The following is a 17,653-nucleotide window of genomic DNA, read 5'->3' as shown; positions in this document are numbered from 1 at the left end:
TTTTTTTTTGGAGACTTAAGAAAAGAAAAAGATCTAAAACACACAGCTTTCCCTGAACTAGAAGACAGCAACCTCAGGCTCAGTTGTTTATTTGACTGCAGATAATTTCAGGTGAACATGTAACAAAGTATGTGCCCCGTGTGAGGCTCGAACTCACGACCTTCAGATTATGAGACTGACGCGCTGCCTACTGCGCCAACGAGGCCCAAAATGCAGTATTTTCAATGTCAATGAATTTACCCAAAATATAGCGAAAGACGTCGGTTCGAACAAACTCCGGGGAGATGGGACTTGACTTTCCAATGAAGGCACTTGACGTTCATTTCTAGAGGAGTGGCTTCCGGCATTAATCTTGGTAGCGATAGCTAGTATGATTGGTCAAATCCTGGTAGGCACAACGAAAGGAGATTGGCTTTCGCAATTCTTGGTAGTAGAGCGGCCTCGGATTGGTCAAATCTTGGTAGAATCTGTTGTGGCTGACTGCAGATAATTCCAGGTGAACATGTAACAAAAGATGTGCCCCGTGTGAGGCTCGAACTCACGACCTTCAGATTATGAGACTGACGCGCTGCCTACTGCGCCAACGAGGCCCAAAACGCAGTCAAAATCCATGAGTGAAATATATAAATTCTTGTATTTAACGAGTAGAAAAAGCTGATTGTCCTTCACACAAATATGCATCTCATGCCTGCATAAAATGCAGATATAAGGTGTATTACTGGTGCATTATTGTGTCTAGGAAAGTACGGTTGCTTTTAAAAAAAAAACACGTCATAGCTTTAACAAGCCTTACAGTACAAAATTCCCCACCTTGACCCCCTCCTTCACAGTTGGTGTTCACCAGCGGGTTCTTTGGTTGCTGCCACGGCAGGCACCGAAGACCTTCCGACCACAACTCCTAGCAGCAGCCTTCAAAATGAATGCTTTGAACATGGCCAACTTAGATTTCTTGTTTCCAAGCCAACCCCGGGATCCACGAAAAGTTCTTCCAGAGGTGGGAGTTGAAGCCAGATATTCCCAGTTCACCCTCCTAACTACACGTTTAGGTCTACCAGATCTATCTTGAAGCCATCTGATCCAACTCAGTTGACAGCTGACTTTTCTTCACTCCTGTGTTTTTGTCTTTTAGCACTTAACAAGCCTTACACCACGTTACTAAATGAGCGTTGCATTGGCCGGGAATCGGACCCGGGTCTCCCGCGTGGCAGGCGAGAATTCTACCACTGAACCACCAATGCTCACATGACCACCGTAAATACCACTTCGTGCACAACGCTACCAAACATCTGGGGGTTAGAGATGGGTTTGTGTAAACGCCGAAATTGGGAGGAGTCTAAAAAGACAAGTCTCTTCGTTAGCATAGTGGCGAGTATCCCCGCCTGTCACATGGGGGACCGGGGTTAGATTCCCCGACGGGGAGTCTACGAGCTTTTTTTTGCCCCCTCACACTACCTAACCTATGCACAATATCTTTTTTTTTTGAAGACTTAAGAAAAGAAAAAGATCTAAAACACACAGCTTTTCCTGAACTAGAAGACAGCAACCTCAGGCTCAGTTGTTTATTTGACTGCAGATAATTTCAGGTGAACATGTAACAAAGTATGTGCCCCGTGTGAGGCTCGAACTCACGACCTTCAGATTATGAGACTGACGCGCTGCCTACTGCGCCAACGAGGCCCAAAATGCAGTATTTTCAATGTCAATGAATTTACCCAAAATATAGCGAAAGACGTCGGTTCGAACAAACTCCGGGGAGATGGGACTTGACTTTCCAATGAAGGCACTTGACGTTCATTTCTAGAGGAGTGGCTTCCGGCATTAATCTTGGTAGCGATAGCTAGTATGATTGGTCAAATCCTGGTAGGCACAACGAAAGGAGATTGGCTTTCGCAATTCTTGGTAGTAGAGCGGCCTCGGATTGGTCAAATCTTGGTAGAATCTGTTGTGGCTGACTGCAGATAATTCCAGGTGAACATGTAACAAAAGATGTGCCCCGTGTGAGGCTCGAACTCACGACCTTCAGATTATGAGACTGACGCGCTGCCTACTGCGCCAACAAGGCCCAAAACGCAGTCAAAATCCATGAGTGAAATATATAAATTCTTGTATTTAACGAGTAGAAAAAGCTGATTGTCCTTCACACAAATATGCATCTCATGCCTGCATAAAATGCAGATATAAGGTGTATTACTGGTGCATTATTGTGTCTAAGAAAGTACGGGTTTTTTTTTTTTTTTTTAAAAGAACGTTATAGCTATAACAAGCCTTACAGTACAAAATTCCCCACCTTGACCCCCTCCTTCACAGCTGGTGTTCACCAGCGGGTTCTTTGGTTGCTGCCACGACAGGCACCGAAGACCTTCCGACCACAACTCCTAGCAGCAGCCTTCAAAATGAATGCTTTGAACATGGCCAACTTAGATTTCTTGTTTCCAAGCCAACCCCGGGATCCACGAAAAGTTCTTCCAGAGGTGGGAGTTGAAGCCAGATATTCCCAGTTCACCCTCCTAACTACACGTTTAGGTCTACCAGATCTATCTTGAAGCCATCTGATCCAACTCAGTTGACAGCTGACTTTTCTTCACTCCTGTGTTTTTGTCTTTCAGCACTTAACAAGCCTTACACCACGTTACTAAATGAGCGTTGCATTGGCCGGGAATCGGACCCGGGTCTCCCGCGTGGCAGGCGAGAATTCTACCACTGAACCACCAATGCTCACATGACCACCGTAAATACCACTTCGTGCACAACGCTACCAAACATCTGGGGGTTAGAGATGGGTTTGTGTAAACGCCGAAATTGGGAGGAGTCTAAAAAGACAAGTCTCTTCGTTAGCATAGTGGCGAGTATCCCCGCCTGTCACATGGGGGACCGGGGTTAGATTCCCCGACGGGGAGTCTACGAGCTTTTTTTTGCCCCCTCACACTACCTAACCTATGCACAATATCTTTTTTTTTTGAAGACTTAAGAAAAGAAAAAGATCTAAAACACACAGCTTTTCCTGAACTAGAAGACAGCAACCTCAGGCTCAGTTGTTTATTTGACTGCAGATAATTTCAGGTGAACATGTAACAAAGTATGTGCCCCGTGTGAGGCTCGAACTCACGACCTTCAGATTATGAGACTGACGCGCTGCCTACTGCGCCAACGAGGCCCAAAATGCAGTATTTTCAATGTCAATGAATTTACCCAAAATATAGCGAAAGACGTCGGTTCGAACAAACTCCGGGGAGATGGGACTTGACTTTCCAATGAAGGCACTTGACGTTCATTTCTAGAGGAGTGGCTTCCGGCATTAATCTTGGTAGCGATAGCTAGTATGATTGGTCAAATCCTGGTAGGCACAACGAAAGGAGATTGGCTTTCGCAATTCTTGGTAGTAGAGCGGCCTCGGATTGGTCAAATCTTGGTAGAATCTGTTGTGGCTGACTGCAGATAATTCCAGGTGAACATGTAACAAAAGATGTGCCCCGTGTGAGGCTCGAACTCACGACCTTCAGATTATGAGACTGACGCGCTGCCTACTGCGCCAACAAGGCCCAAAACGCAGTCAAAATCCATGAGTGAAATATATAAATTCTTGTATTTAACGAGTAGAAAAAGCTGATTGTCCTTCACACAAATATGCATCTCATGCCTGCATAAAATGCAGATATAAGGTGTATTACTGGTGCATTATTGTGTCTAAGAAAGTACGGGTTTTTTTTTTTTTTTTTAAAAGAACGTTATAGCTATAACAAGCCTTACAGTACAAAATTCCCCACCTTGACCCCCTCCTTCACAGCTGGTGTTCACCAGCGGGTTCTTTGGTTGCTGCCACGACAGGCACCGAAGACCTTCCGACCACAACTCCTAGCAGCAGCCTTCAAAATGAATGCTTTGAACATGGCCAACTTAGATTTCTTGTTTCCAAGCCAACCCCGGGATCCACGAAAAGTTCTTCCAGAGGTGGGAGTTGAAGCCAGATATTCCCAGTTCACCCTCCTAACTACACGTTTAGGTCTACCAGATCTATCTTGAAGCCATCTGATCCAACTCAGTTGACAGCTGACTTTTCTTCACTCCTGTGTTTTTGTCTTTCAGCACTTAACAAGCCTTACACCACGTTACTAAATGAGCGTTGCATTGGCCGGGAATCGGACCCGGGCCTCCCGCGTGGCAGGCGAGAATTCTACCACTGAACCACCAATGCTCACATGACCACCGTAAATACCACTTCGTGCACAACGCTACCAAACATCTGGGGGTTAGAGATGGGTTTGTGTAAACGCCGAAATTGGGAGGAGTCTAAAAAGACAAGTCTCTTCGTTAGCATAGTGGTGAGTATCCCCGCCTGTCACATGGGGGACCGGGGTTAGATTCCCCGACGGGGAGTCTACGAGCTTTTTTTTGCCCCCTCACACTACCTAACCTATGCACAATATCTTTTTTTTTGGAGACTTAAGAAAAGAAAAAGATCTAAAACACACAGCTTTTCCTGAACTAGAAGACAGCAACCTCAGGCTCAGTTGTTTATTTGACTGCAGATAATTTCAGGTGAACATGTAACAAAGTATGTGCCCCGTGTGAGGCTCGAACTCACGACCTTCAGATTATGAGACTGACGCGCTGCCTACTGCGCCAACGAGGCCCAAAATGCAGTATTTTCAATGTCAATGAATTTACCCAAAATATAGCGAAAGACGTCGGTTCGAACAAACTCCGGGGAGATGGGACTTGACTTTCCAATGAAGGCACTTGACGTTCATTTCTAGAGGAGTGGCTTCCGGCATTAATCTTGGTAGCGATAGCTAGTATGATTGGTCAAATCCTGGTAGGCACAACGAAAGGAGATTGGCTTTCGCAATTCTTGGTAGTAGAGCGGCCTCGGATTGGTCAAATCTTGGTAGAATCTGTTGTGGCTGACTGCAGATAATTCCAGGTGAACATGTAACAAAAGATGTGCCCCGTGTGAGGCTCGAACTCACGACCTTCAGATTATGAGACTGACGCGCTGCCTACTGCGCCAACGAGGCCCAAAACGCAGTCAAAATCCATGAGTGAAATATATAAATTCTTGTATTTAACGAGTAGAAAAAGCTGATTGTCCTTCACACAAATATGCATCTCATGCCTGCATAAAATGCAGATATAAGGTGTATTACTGGTGCATTATTGTGTCTAGGAAAGTACGGTTGTTTTTAAAAAAAAAACACGTCATAGCTTTAACAAGCCTTACAGTACAAAATTCCCCACCTTGACCCCCTCCTTCACAGTTGGTGTTCACCAGCGGGTTCTTTGGTTGCTGCCACGGCAGGCACCGAAGACCTTCCGACCACAACTCCTAGCAGCAGCCTTCAAAATGAATGCTTTGAACATGGCCAACTTAGATTTCTTGTTTCCAAGCCAACCCCGGGATCCACGAAAAGTTCTTCCAGAGGTGGGAGTTGAAGCCAGATATTCCCAGTTCACCCTTCTAACTACACGTTTAGGTCTACCAGATCTATCTTGAAGCCATCTGATCCAACTCAGTTGACAGCTGACTTTTCTTCACTCCTGTGTATTTGTCTTTTAGCACTTAACAAGCCTTACACCACGTTACTAAATGAGCGTTGCATTGGCCGGGAATCGGACCCGGGTCTCCCGCGTGGCAGGCGAGAATTCTACCACTGAACCACCAATGCTCACATGACCACCGTAAATACCACTTCGTGCACAACGCTACCAAACATCTGGGGGTTAGAGATGGGTTTGTGTAAACGCCGAAATTGGGAGGAGTCTAAAAAGACAAGTCTCTTCGTTAGCATAGTGGCGAGTATCCCCGCCTGTCACATGGGGGACCGGGGTTAGATTCCCCGACGGGGAGTCTACGAGCTTTTTTTTGCCCCCTCACACTACCTAACCTATGCACAATATCTTTTTTTTTTGAAGACTTAAGAAAAGAAAAAGATCTAAAACACACAGCTTTTCCTGAACTAGAAGACAGCAACCTCAGGCTCAGTTGTTTATTTGACTGCAGATAATTTCAGGTGAACATGTAACAAAGTATGTGCCCCGTGTGAGGCTCGAACTCACGACCTTCAGATTATGAGACTGACGCGCTGCCTACTGCGCCAACGAGGCCCAAAATGCAGTATTTTCAATGTCAATGAATTTACCCAAAATATAGCGAAAGACGTCGGTTCGAACAAACTCCGGGGAGACGGGACTTGACTTTCCAATGAAGGCACTTGACGTTCATTTCTAGAGGAGTGGCTTCCGGCATTAATCTTGGTAGCGATAGCTAGTATGATTGGTCAAATCCTGGTAGGCACAACGAAAGGAGATTGGCTTTCGCAATTCTTGGTAGTAGAGCGGCCTCGGATTGGTCAAATCTTGGTAGAATCTGTTGTGGCTGACTGCAGATAATTCCAGGTGAACATGTAACAAAAGATGTGCCCCGTGTGAGGCTCGAACTCACGACCTTCAGATTATGAGACTGACGCGCTGCCTACTGCGCCAACGAGGCCCAAAACACAGTCAAAATCCATGAGCGAAATGCATAAATTCTTGTATTTCACGCGTTTTAACTGACAATGTACTCTATTCAGTTTTGAATAGTCCATGACTGTTAAAGTCCTTATGCACAGACCAAACGTCGACCACCTCCGGTCACCAAGAAAGTGCACAAACCACTGACATATCCTGTCCCGTGCCCTCCAGCTACGCCTTGTGGCCGATAGGTCCCCCCTCCACTTCTTACTCCACCAGTCCAATCCCTGTGATAATCACACAAAGTTTGAGCAACTAGTTCCCAACCTGTACTGGTGCAATCCACAAATATCAAAAACTTGACTCATTGTTATTTCAATACTTTATTCAAATATGTTCTCTTATAAACATATACATAAAACTATAATGTTATTATGGCATTATTTCACAACAAAAAATATCCCAGTCTTTACTGGTAATCTGTTTTCAGTCCAACATAAAATTTCTCCAAAATAAAATTAAAACAAGAGCTTGTATTGTAAATTCATGTAAAAGGAATAAAGTGCAATGTTCTTTTTGTGGAAAAAGTCCTCCACTCTGCTTCGTCTCATCCTGAAAAAGAGACACAGAAAGCCCATTAGAATAATGATAATAGTGGCACACTTTAAAATCTGTCTAATTTCCACAGCACTGTTGTGTTATGACATTAGGCTAATAATAATAATAATAATCCTCATCAGTATTTTTACTAAAGTACTTAACTTAAAACTTAAAACGGTTTACACATGGATTTATTTAATCACTGTAATAATATGCAGTTAAGATAAACACTAGCAAATGTACTTTTGCATTAGTGTGGAGCAAAAGAGAAATAATCGAAACTATTTACAGGCTAACAGTCACAGACTGTAGAACAATATGTAACGTTACTTTAAGCCATTTTCTCCCTTATACATCGCTGTTAAAGTAAACAGAAAAAATAAAACGGCCGAATAACAACATTAGATGACGCATGGTGTAACGTTACGTTACCATAACATTGGTCCATAAAATACTTTTAACATGGTGGTGATAAAGACACATTTTAAAAACAAACTTTAAATGACTACTGTTGACAGAAACACATCCGCGCTTTTACAATCTTAATAGATCATGCCTGGGTGGGGAAAAAGTCACTTACGGAAGTGTCTTGCTGCTGTCTTCTTCCCTCAGCGCTCCGGGATGCCTTCTTGTCAGGTGCTCGTACATTGCACCTGTACTGCTGTAGTATGCCATCTCCCTCCTGCGCAACTTACAGAGCACCCCATTGTTGGGTCTTTGTTTGAAGTATTCCCACACCTTTGATGAACGTGGTAGAGTTTTTTTTGACACTTCTTTCTCTCTGGGGGAATCAGAATCCATGCTCGGACCGGGCGCAGCTTTTTTTCATTACGTCATCCGATGCATCGACGCACGTTATGTAAATCGACGTATTTACGTATTCGACTACGTCGACGAATCGCCCCAGCCTTACCTTTTAACTCCCTATGCCTCACCTAGGTCACTCAGGTCTTCCGACCAGTCACTTCTGGTCGTCCCTCGGGCTCGGCAGAAGCTCTGTCTGTGGATATGTGTGATTTTGTTGTCTGCTCTGTTGACCTGTTTTTATTCTACCTATGTCTGTAAAGCACTTTGGTCAGCTCGTGTTGTTTTAAATGTGCTATAGAAATAAATTTGACTTGAGATAAATTAAGCCAAGCACAAGCTCACACAGAAATATCTTATCAAAATAAATGTAAATGTTTAGATTATGAAAAGGATGTTGCATTGGCCGGGAATCGAACCCGGGCCTCCCGCGTGGCAGGCGAGAATTCTACCACTGAACCACCAATGCTCACATGACAGTCCATAGGTGACGTAAATTTTTGTAAGTAACAAGCCGGTCTGCTGCAACCTTGTTCAAATCTCCTGACACGACAAGAAATAACACAACACACCAGAAGTCTGCCTCTGAATGAAGAGAGTTTAAAACACAAGGGGCATTAAAGCCCAGAGAGGCCACTCAGAGAGACCATTCTTTCAGCAGTGTGTTTCATCACCGGCTCTGAAGCTCTGTGTCAGCGTCACGAAGGTAACATTATATTTTTATTGAGCACATATTGAGAATTGAGCACACAACTTCTCCTTTAGACCTAAATAAATGCAGATAAAAGAAATTTAATTTGAATGCATTTGTGTCTAAAATGTTTCTGAAATGGTGGCAATTACTGTACTAAAAGCAAAAAAAGTGTTGGATAAAAAGCCTTCAAATATATTGTATTGTATGCTCATCATTTAGTATAATAATTCCAAAATGTGAAAAGTGTGCTGCATTGGCCGGGAATCGAACCCGGGCCTCCCGCGTGGCAGGCGAGAATTCTACCACTGAACCACCAATGCTCGCATGTGCAGCATTTCACGTCTGCAGCGTCATCTGGGTCTAGCCTAGGCCTCTCAACAGTTAGACGTGTGCAGAAAACTTCTAAAGGGTGGCATCCATGAGGCATCCTTGGAGGTACTGAGTCTCATCCCGAAGCACCCCAGTGCGTGCTGAAAGGCCACGGTCCGTTGGAGCCAACAGAACAACATCATCTGCAAAGAGCAGAGTCACAATTCTGAGGTCCCCAAACCGGACACTTTCCTCCCCCAGGCTGTGCCTTGAGATCCTGTTCATGAAAACCACAAACAGAATCGGTGACAAGGGACCATCCTGGTGAAGGCCAACACCCACGGGAAACCAAGTGTCCAAGACATACGGCTGCAGATCTGATGATAACGACCACAAAGTTGATCATCGACCTTTAGTCTAGGGTGGTCTGGTACCAAGTACACTTATGAACCACCCTATTCTTGAACAAGTTTGTTATTGCAAATCCATGACTAGCACAGAAGTCCAAAAACAAAGCACCACTCGGTTCAGCTCAAGCAGGCTGTTCCTCCCAATCACCACCCTCCAGGTTTCTCCACCGTTGCCCATGTGAGCATTGAAGTCGCCCAGCAGAACTATAGAGTCCCCAGTTGGCGCCCTCTCCAGGACGGCACCTAGGGACTCCAAGAAGGCCGGGTACTCTGAGCTGCTGTTTGGTGCATAAGCACAGACGACAGTCAGAGACCTTCGCTCAGCGACTTGCAGTCACGTAGAGACGACCCTCTTGTTCTTCAGGGAGAGCTCCAACACAGCAGCGCTAAGCTGGGGGTTCGTATCCCGACACCCTCAAAGCGCCTCTCACCCTGGGCAACTCCGGAAAAGGCTAGAGTCCAAACATGGAGAGACCTTAACATGGTGGAGGGGTTTGTTTGCCCTGGTGACCCTGGGAGCTGTGTTGTTGTGGGCTATAGCTCCTGGTAGGGTCTCCCCAGGCAAAGTGGTACCAGGGGACCAAAAATAATAATAAATATATGAATGGATGTAAAGAAAAATACAGGAATAAATACTGACATAAGTACATAAATGAATACAGCAATAAATTAATGCTGTTTTCATATTAGCATATAACGATTATGGTTTCAGGTAACATCGGCAACAATAAGCCTCACAGAGAATCATCTCCAAAAAATGTATGTTGCATTGGCCGGGAATCGAACCCGGGCCTCCCGCGCGGCACCCGGGGATTCTTTAGCTAAAGCGCCCTAAACACATTGCCGTTCATTCTCTATGGTAGTGCTGAACCACTACGGATGCAATATATCTTTGGCCGCTATTGTTTGTTTGGCGCCCTTTTTCCGAGGAGAGGAGGAGGAGTTGTTGTTTCCTTCGCCACTCTGGCAGTGTTGGTCTGGATGAGCTACACTTCGCATCGACTTGAGCTTGAGCTGCGCTGTGTGGACATTACGCCAAACGGTGAGTTATATTTAGATAAATAACGATTACCGACATGTTACTATAATGTATCCTGGCGCTGTCTGACGTGTTCTTGTTTCTGTGGACGCTATAAAGTTAACGTTAGTCGTGTTTCTCCCGTTTATTGTGTCGCCGCGGCGGTACTTTCGGATGAACTACAAGCTAACGTAACATTATTAACAATGAACCAACATGTTATTATAATGTATCCTGGCGCTGTCTGACGTGTTATAAAGTTGTCATTAGCCGTGTTTCCTCAGTTTATTGTGTCGAGCTGCTGCGGTACTTTGGGATGAATTACAAGCTAACGAAACTTAACATTCCTTAGGTTGAAAGCATCACGTTGTTAGTTAACATTAATGTCTAATGTAGCGTTAACTACGGTGTATCAGCAGCTTACATCAGCAGTAAGGTTAGATATAACGTTACTCTGGACACACTAACGTTACTTTACATACACACATTGACAGAATGATAAATGAACAAGCTTCATATGAATCATAAAGTCGTCGTGTTTGCACTTAACGCTACGTCGACTACTTTCAGTCTCCGTTGTATAACGTTGCTGTTGTCACAGCATGTACTTATACTTAAGGTTTTTAATGCAGGACTTTTACTTGTAGCAGAGTATTTCTACACTGTGGTATCAGTACTATCACTGAAGTACAAGATCAGAGTACTTCTTCCACCTCTGTTAAAATGAGAGAACACCAGAATATTGTTTATTAATTGAGAACCAATGTCTCTGAGGGTTTTTCATACTTTGCCATGTTGTGTACAACGTACTATTCATGCTTAATTTTAACACTTATTATATGCTTCTATACCATATTACAATTTTCAAAATACTAAATAGGCCACGTTTGTCTGAGCTTGTCAAAAGCAGAATATATCAAATATAGTCTAATGCATGTCTGTTTGGGATAGGAAAGGTGAATTGAATGCAGGGCGTTGCTGGATAAGACACTTCACACTTCAGTGTTACTTGAGTCTGAATCACTGGTTGGGGGTGGGGGGGGCTGATCTGCCTCAACAACCAGAGCTCATCGTTAAGACATACACAAAGGCAGGCACTTAATCAAGGTACTATACAAAGTAGTAAAGGTAATATTAAAGTAAAGGTATTTGATATCATTTGTTCTTTCTTCAAAACCCTGATAAATACAGTGAGAATATGTAGACAGTAAAGGGGCTAGAGCTGAGATGTGAACCTCCTAATTCCTGCTCTCCCTTGAGACCCTCACTATTAACATTTGTTATGAAAACAATGCCTGTCTATAACATATTAATAGATCAATATGCTTTTCTTCATTACAGGTAAAATGCAGAAAACGGTTTTTTTCCCTGGGAGAATGAGTGTCACATTCCGCAAGGGACCACTCGGATATCTCCGTCAGGATCCAACGGATGCAGCCAAACTCCTTAAAGACAACCCCTCTCTACAGGACAAGTCTGCACCCGTGAAGGAGGAGCTGGTCAGGAAAAATGCACTGTCTGTGATCATTTTAAGAGGAGGGGATGCTTCAGATAAAACTGAGGTGGCTCGAGAATACATCCTGCAGTTTGGGAAATATAAAGGGAAGTCCTTCCGCTGGCTCCTTGAAAATGACATTGGGTATACCATCTACCTAATCAAGAACCAGCAAAAGGAGGAGACTGCAGGAGTGTTCATGGCAGGGGGGCACATCAAGGACAGCCTGCTGTCATTTGTGAGCTATGCCCTCAGCTTTCAAGAAATCCAGTCTCTTCTCAATTATGAGAAACAAAAGCCAGTTGTGACAGCAGCAGCAGCAGCAGCAGCATCAGAGGATGACCAGCTGGTTGGTTTTGGCTCTCGTGCCAAAAGCACCTGGAGAGAGATTTGGGACAGCAGGGATGATGGCTATGCAGCCTTTATTATGAGGAAAAGCTGTGCTCCAGGAACAAAGATGCACAAACTACAAGTGTACCTGCAGAAGAAGCTGCCCTCCCCCTCTGGCTCCTCTCTGGTGACACATGCCTCACAGGCCCCTGCTGAAGCCATGGGTGGGTCTTGTTTTCCATTTGTTTTGTCAAAAAAATGTATATGCTGTCATGGTATCCAGTGTATTTTAGTACACCAAAGGGAGTAAACTTCGTCTTCCATTATTTCAGTGGTGATTTTATTCATACTATCCTAAGTACAGTAAAGCCATATTTTTAGTACATTCTAATTCTTGTCTGTTTGCATCACAGTGATGGATGAAGATGAAGAGCTGGAGAGAGCGATGCTGGGTATCTGTCCTTCTAAGCAACACGTGCAGAGCTGTGAGTAAACATTTGTTGTCTTATATTGGTTTGTTTCTACTGCCTGAAGATTCAAAATAATTTACAGTTCAGCCTGTTTAATATTAATTGTGTATTCTATATAGTTTATATTTAATTGTTTTTGTTTGTGTTTTACAGCTGTTTCTGCACCATCAGCATCAACTGCCAGACGACAGGCTTCGGGAACAGAAAGAGGTTCTTAACCAAACAAAAACGTCCTGTCGTCGACGGAGACTCTGGGACCATGAATTCTTATCCCAAACCGAAGCATGACATAAACCGTTCCTTCTCATGTTGACCATGTTCTGGTCATGTTTGTGTTTTGCTGTTCAACTTGTTGTCCTAGTGACTATGAATTGATTCCAGTCATGGCGAGGGTAAGTAGCACTCTTTATTCCAGTTTTTAGACTTATATGATGAATATATATATATATATATATACATATAGGACTGCTGTGGTTACTAACACTTGTATGCATGTGTTTGCAGTGTGCCATGTTGCTTCCCCTGCTTAGGCTAAATTGTAATGACTGACTACTAAATATTTATCCATACAGAACTAAACTGCATGTGTATGAATGAAATTCTTTATACTTTAATGTAACAAACAGTCTGTTTAACTATATAAGGCTGAGATAAGCAGGTGAAGTAAAAGATGGATAATGTATGCCTTTACTAACACCAGTTTTTTTTATATTGTCAAAATATAAATGACTGACAAGATTTTTTCTGTTGTAGTACCATCTGCTACACTGTCCACACCAACTGAACTGACGGGTTCACAAGTAGATGGTAAATGCATTATATTTCTTTTTATCCATTTAAACCTTTCTGTCATATTCCCTCTGATTATGTCCGTTATAAACCAATAATTGATTACTTTTTGTGGTCCTTATCTCCTTGCAGCCCCTGCTCTGCCGATGGTAAAGAGACCTGTGCCCCTTCCTCAGGAGCTGATGTTCCTGATGCCAGAAACACCAGGACCCTTGCCAACAGAGACAACTGTCACTGTCCCAGGTGTGTATTATTTTAACTGTATTTGCATCTTAAAAATATCCATATGTAGTGTCCATCGGAACTGTTCTCATTGATGTAAATCAGATACTGGTGCACAATGTCACAGTCGAGTTTTTTATTTATCTTACTGTGAATAATAATGAAATGTTTAATATTCTATATAGTGTCAGAGGCACTTCCGATTTCTCCTGAGACGTCTGCAGAGCCCATTCAACCGCCGCTGCAACCGCCAAGAGCTCAAAGTAAGTATTTGAATGTTCTTGATTTGGTTGTGTGCGTGTCAAAGAGATAAAATCAAGTCAACACACAATCTTAATAATTTGCTATGTCTTTCTTCTTGCCTGACCAGGTCAGCCATTACCCAGGCCATCAGCTGTCCCCAGCTGTCCTCCTCCACAGCTTAAACAGCATTTGCATAGGAATGATTCTGTCCCAAGCTTTTTGATCCATATTTTATTTATTTGTTTTTACCTTTATTTTATTCAGGGGGAGGTTCACTGAGGGCAATGCTCTCTTTTTCAGGAACGCCCTGATCACATTCACACAGTTACACATTCACACCTGGAAGCTGCCCAGTACAACCACAGTCTGATCTGCTGGTCACTGAGCAACTCCACTGGAGCGGTTGGGGGGGGCCTTGCTCAAGGGCATCTCAGTGGTGGTAATGAGGGAGGGCCACCACTGCCCCATATAAGCGGTTTATCAATGTAACCGTGATCACTGTAACCGGTTTCCACTGTATATACTGTATATTTTGCTCATGTAAATAATTATTACATTTATTATATACAATATTATATTTACTTTACCTTACATTTTTGTGTGATATATGTGTGACCTTGCAATATGGGCTCTGTTGAATATTTACTGTTACAGTTGTGGTTAATAAATACATTTAATTCACTAATGTCTACATGTCTCATTAATAAATTAATAATTTATAGTGAACAGTAAAGTCTCTAATTGAAGTAATTAAGTAATTGCAATTTAAATGTTACACATAGGAAGAAAACTCTAATATAATTGGTTAATAGCTTTAAGTAAGTCAAGAACTTGATATAACCAGACTAGTCTAATCTAATGATAATCAGAAGAAGTAAATAACAAACTAAGACTCACATTTCTTGATTCCCAAATAGCTCATTATCTTTGATAATGTATCACAGACTTTGTACCAAGTGGGATTCGAACATGCTCCAGATAATCATTCTTAAATATTCAGGAGAAAACTGCTGGACCAAAGCCGCGTTTTCAGCACCCTGGACAGCGTTAATAAGTCTGCAATTTCATTGGCTGTCAGTGTATGCCACCTATACGCGACTTGCCCCCGCGTGGCAGGCGAGAATTCTACCACTGAACCACCAATGCTCGCATGTGCAGCATTTCACGTCTGCAGTGTCATCTGGGTCTAGCCTAGGCCTCTCAACAGTTAGACGTGTGCAGAAAACTTCTAAAGGGTGGCATCCATGAGGCATCCTTGGAGGTACTGAGTCTCATCCCGAAGCACCCCAGTGCGTGCTGAAAGGCCACGGTCCGTTGGAGCCAACAGAACCACATCATCTGCAAAGAGCAGAGTCACAATTCTGAGGTCCCCAAACCGGACACTTTCCTCCCCCAGGCTGTGCCTTGAGATCCTGTTCATGAAAACCACAAACAGAATCGGTGACAAGGGACCATCCTGGTGAAGGCCAACACCCACGGGAAACCAAGTGTCCAAGACATACGGCTGCAGATCTGATGATAACGACCACAAAGTTGATCATCGACCTTTAGTCTAGGGTGGTCTGGTACCAAGTACACTTATGAACCACCCTATTCTTGAACAAGTTTGTTATTGCAAATCCATGACTAGCACAGAAGTCCAAAAACAAAGCACCACTCGGTTCAGCTCAAGCAGGCTGTTCCTCCCAATCACCACCCTCCAGGTTTCTCCACCGTTGCCCATGTGAGCATTGAAGTCGCCAAGCAGAACTATAGAGTCCCCAGTTGGCGCCCTCTCCAGGACGGCACCTAGGGACTCCAAGAAGGCCGGGTACTCTGAGCTGCTGTTTGGTGCATAAGCACAGACGACAGTCAGAGACCTTCGCTCAGCGACTTGCAGTCACGTAGAGACGACCCTCTTGTTCTTCAGGGAGAGCTCCAACACAGCAGCGCTAAGCTGGGGGTTCGTATCCCGACACCCTCAAAGCGCCTCTCACCCTGGGCAACTCCGGAAAAGGCTAGAGTCCAAACATGGAGAGACCTTAACATGGTGGAGGGGTTTGTTTGCCCTGGTGACCCTGGGAGCTGTGTTGTTGTGGGCTATAGCTCCTGGTAGGGTCTCCCCAGGCAAAGTGGTACCAGGGGACCAAAAATAATAATAAATATATGAATGGATGTAAAGAAAAATACAGGAATAAATACTGACATAAGTACATAAATGAATACAGCAATAAATTAATGCTGTTTTCATATTAGCATATAACGATTATGGTTTCAGGTAACATCGGCAACAATAAGCCTCACAGAGAATCATCTCCAAAAAATGTATGTTGCATTGGCCGGGAATCGAACCCGGGCCTCCCGCGTGGCAGGCGAGAATTCTACCACTGAACCACCAATGCTCGCATGTGCAGCATTTCACGTCTGCAGTGTCATCTGGGTCTAGCCTAGGCCTCTCAACAGTTAGACGTGTGCAGAAAACTTCTAAAGGGTGGCATCCATGAGACATCCTTGGAGGTACTGAGTCTCATCCCGAAGCACCCCAGTGCGTGCTGAAAGGCCACGGTCCGTTGGAGCCAACAGAACCACATCATCTGCAAAGAGCAGAGTCACAATTCTGAGGTCCCCAAACCGGACACTTTCCTCCCCCAGGCTGTGCCTTGAGATCCTGTTCATGAAAACCACAAACAGAATCGGTGACAAGGGACCATCCTGGTGAAGGCCAACACCCACGGGAAACCAAGTGTCCAAGACATACGGCTGCAGATCTGATGATAACGACCACAAAGTTGATCATCGACCTTTAGTCTAGGGTGGTCTGGTACCAAGTACACTTATGAACCACCCTATTCTTGAACAAGTTTGTTATTGCAAATCCATGACTAGCACAGAAGTCCAAAAACAAAGCACCACTCGGTTCAGCTCAAGCAGGCTGTTCCTCCCAATCACCACCCTCCAGGTTTCTCCACCGTTGCCCATGTGAGCATTGAAGTCGCCCAGCAGAACTATAGAGTCCCCAGTTGGCGCCCTCTCCAGGACGGCACCTAGGGACTCCAAGAAGGCCGGGTACTCTGAGCTGCTGTTTGGTGCATAAGCACAGACGACAGTCAGAGACCTTCGCTCAGCGACTTGCAGTCACATAGAGACGACCCTCTTGTTCTTCAGGGAGAGCTCCAACACAGCAGCGCTAAGCTGGGGGTTCGTATCCCGACACCCTCAAAGCGCCTCTCACCCTGGGCAACTCCGGAAAAGGCTAGAGTCCAAACATGGAGAGACCTTAACATGGTGGAGGGGTTTGTTTGCCCTGGTGACCCTGGGAGCTGTGTTGTTGTGGGCTATAGCTCCTGGTAGGGTCTCCCAAGGCAAAGTGGTACCAGGGGACCAAAAATAATAATAAATATATGAATGGATGTAAAGAAAAATACAGGAATAAATACTGACATAAGTACATAAATGAATACAGCAATAAATTAATGCTGTTTTCATTTCTGGATTTATTTATTTTCGTATTCCTTCATTTTCCATCAGGAGTATAACGTCTTCAGGAGTATAATGTCTTCAGGTAACATCGGCAACATAGAGAATCATTTACAAAAAATGTATGTTGCATTGGCCGGGAATCGAACCCGGGCCTCCCGCGTGGCAGGCGAGAATTCTACCACTGAACCACCAATGCTCACATGACCTTTGTCTTTACATTTACGACGTCTACTGGGGACGTACCCAGAAAACCTCTAAAGGGTTGCGTCCAGGAGGCATCCTGATCAGATGTCCGAACCAGCTCAGCTGGCCCCTTTCGACGCAGAGGAGCAACGGCTATACTTCAAGCTCCCTCTGGAT

General features: G+C 44.2%; 1 protein-coding gene, 1 long non-coding RNA gene and 18 other non-coding genes across 20 annotated transcripts; 2 read left to right on the top strand and 18 right to left on the bottom strand.

Annotated features, from left to right (window-relative positions):
- Window positions 1-132: 132 nt before the first annotated feature.
- trnam-cau (transfer RNA methionine (anticodon CAU)) lies at window positions 133-205 on the bottom strand. Its single transcript has one exon. It is a non-coding gene; the product is annotated as a tRNA-Met (tRNA).
- Window positions 206-517: 312 nt separating this feature from the next.
- trnam-cau (transfer RNA methionine (anticodon CAU)) lies at window positions 518-590 on the bottom strand. Its single transcript has one exon. It is a non-coding gene; the product is annotated as a tRNA-Met (tRNA).
- Window positions 591-1,167: 577 nt separating this feature from the next.
- On the bottom strand, window positions 1,168-1,238 carry trnag-gcc (transfer RNA glycine (anticodon GCC)). The gene has a single exon. It is a non-coding gene; the product is annotated as a tRNA-Gly (tRNA).
- Window positions 1,239-1,604: 366 nt separating this feature from the next.
- Window positions 1,605-1,677, bottom strand: trnam-cau (transfer RNA methionine (anticodon CAU)). Its single transcript has one exon. It is a non-coding gene; the product is annotated as a tRNA-Met (tRNA).
- A 312-nt stretch (window positions 1,678-1,989) lies between these two features.
- trnam-cau (transfer RNA methionine (anticodon CAU)) lies at window positions 1,990-2,062 on the bottom strand. Its single transcript has one exon. It is a non-coding gene; the product is annotated as a tRNA-Met (tRNA).
- A 582-nt stretch (window positions 2,063-2,644) lies between these two features.
- Window positions 2,645-2,715, bottom strand: trnag-gcc (transfer RNA glycine (anticodon GCC)). The gene has a single exon. It is a non-coding gene; the product is annotated as a tRNA-Gly (tRNA).
- A 366-nt stretch (window positions 2,716-3,081) lies between these two features.
- On the bottom strand, window positions 3,082-3,154 carry trnam-cau (transfer RNA methionine (anticodon CAU)). The gene has a single exon. It is a non-coding gene; the product is annotated as a tRNA-Met (tRNA).
- Window positions 3,155-3,466: 312 nt separating this feature from the next.
- On the bottom strand, window positions 3,467-3,539 carry trnam-cau (transfer RNA methionine (anticodon CAU)). Its single transcript has one exon. It is a non-coding gene; the product is annotated as a tRNA-Met (tRNA).
- Window positions 3,540-4,121: 582 nt separating this feature from the next.
- Window positions 4,122-4,192, bottom strand: trnag-gcc (transfer RNA glycine (anticodon GCC)). Its single transcript has one exon. It is a non-coding gene; the product is annotated as a tRNA-Gly (tRNA).
- A 365-nt stretch (window positions 4,193-4,557) lies between these two features.
- Window positions 4,558-4,630, bottom strand: trnam-cau (transfer RNA methionine (anticodon CAU)). Its single transcript has one exon. It is a non-coding gene; the product is annotated as a tRNA-Met (tRNA).
- A 312-nt stretch (window positions 4,631-4,942) lies between these two features.
- Window positions 4,943-5,015, bottom strand: trnam-cau (transfer RNA methionine (anticodon CAU)). The gene has a single exon. It is a non-coding gene; the product is annotated as a tRNA-Met (tRNA).
- Window positions 5,016-5,592: 577 nt separating this feature from the next.
- trnag-gcc (transfer RNA glycine (anticodon GCC)) lies at window positions 5,593-5,663 on the bottom strand. Its single transcript has one exon. It is a non-coding gene; the product is annotated as a tRNA-Gly (tRNA).
- A 366-nt stretch (window positions 5,664-6,029) lies between these two features.
- On the bottom strand, window positions 6,030-6,102 carry trnam-cau (transfer RNA methionine (anticodon CAU)). Its single transcript has one exon. It is a non-coding gene; the product is annotated as a tRNA-Met (tRNA).
- A 312-nt stretch (window positions 6,103-6,414) lies between these two features.
- Window positions 6,415-6,487, bottom strand: trnam-cau (transfer RNA methionine (anticodon CAU)). Its single transcript has one exon. It is a non-coding gene; the product is annotated as a tRNA-Met (tRNA).
- A 1,765-nt stretch (window positions 6,488-8,252) lies between these two features.
- Window positions 8,253-8,323, bottom strand: trnag-gcc (transfer RNA glycine (anticodon GCC)). The gene has a single exon. It is a non-coding gene; the product is annotated as a tRNA-Gly (tRNA).
- Window positions 8,324-8,797: 474 nt separating this feature from the next.
- trnag-gcc (transfer RNA glycine (anticodon GCC)) lies at window positions 8,798-8,868 on the bottom strand. The gene has a single exon. It is a non-coding gene; the product is annotated as a tRNA-Gly (tRNA).
- Window positions 8,869-10,099: 1,231 nt separating this feature from the next.
- On the top strand, window positions 10,100-12,603 carry LOC141763311 (uncharacterized). The gene is made up of 3 exons (XM_074627880.1): window positions 10,100-10,309; window positions 11,627-12,334; window positions 12,524-12,603. Exons 1-3 carry the CDS (start codon window positions 10,147-10,149, stop codon window positions 12,601-12,603), a joined length of 951 nt encoding a protein of 316 aa, XP_074483981.1. The 5' UTR covers window positions 10,100-10,146.
- A 38-nt stretch (window positions 12,604-12,641) lies between these two features.
- Window positions 12,642-14,536, top strand: LOC141762631 (uncharacterized). The gene is made up of 5 exons (XR_012592864.1): window positions 12,642-12,972; window positions 13,334-13,387; window positions 13,502-13,612; window positions 13,777-13,854; window positions 13,962-14,536. It is a non-coding gene; the product is annotated as an uncharacterized LOC141762631 (long non-coding RNA).
- A 1,608-nt stretch (window positions 14,537-16,144) lies between these two features.
- Window positions 16,145-16,215, bottom strand: trnag-gcc (transfer RNA glycine (anticodon GCC)). Its single transcript has one exon. It is a non-coding gene; the product is annotated as a tRNA-Gly (tRNA).
- A 1,203-nt stretch (window positions 16,216-17,418) lies between these two features.
- On the bottom strand, window positions 17,419-17,489 carry trnag-gcc (transfer RNA glycine (anticodon GCC)). Its single transcript has one exon. It is a non-coding gene; the product is annotated as a tRNA-Gly (tRNA).
- Between the last annotated feature and the right edge of the window lie 164 nt (window positions 17,490-17,653).

The sequence above is a fragment of the Sebastes fasciatus genome, chromosome 24 (assembly GCF_043250625.1).
Source record: "Sebastes fasciatus isolate fSebFas1 chromosome 24, fSebFas1.pri, whole genome shotgun sequence".
NCBI lineage: Eukaryota > Metazoa > Chordata > Actinopteri > Perciformes > Sebastidae > Sebastes > Sebastes fasciatus.
This window is presented reverse-complemented; position numbering and strand designations above follow the sequence as displayed.

Coding starts and splice junctions, on each gene's coding strand:
- LOC141763311 (XM_074627880.1), top strand. CDS start 10,147: ATGCAATATATCTTTGGCCGCTATTGTTTGTTTGGCGCCCTTTTTCCG. Junction 10,310..11,626: donor TGTGGACATTACGCCAAACG/GTGAGTTATATT, acceptor TCTTCATTACAG/GTAAAATGCAGAAAACGGTT. Junction 12,335..12,523: donor GGCCCCTGCTGAAGCCATGG/GTGGGTCTTGTT, acceptor TTTGCATCACAG/TGATGGATGAAGATGAAGAG.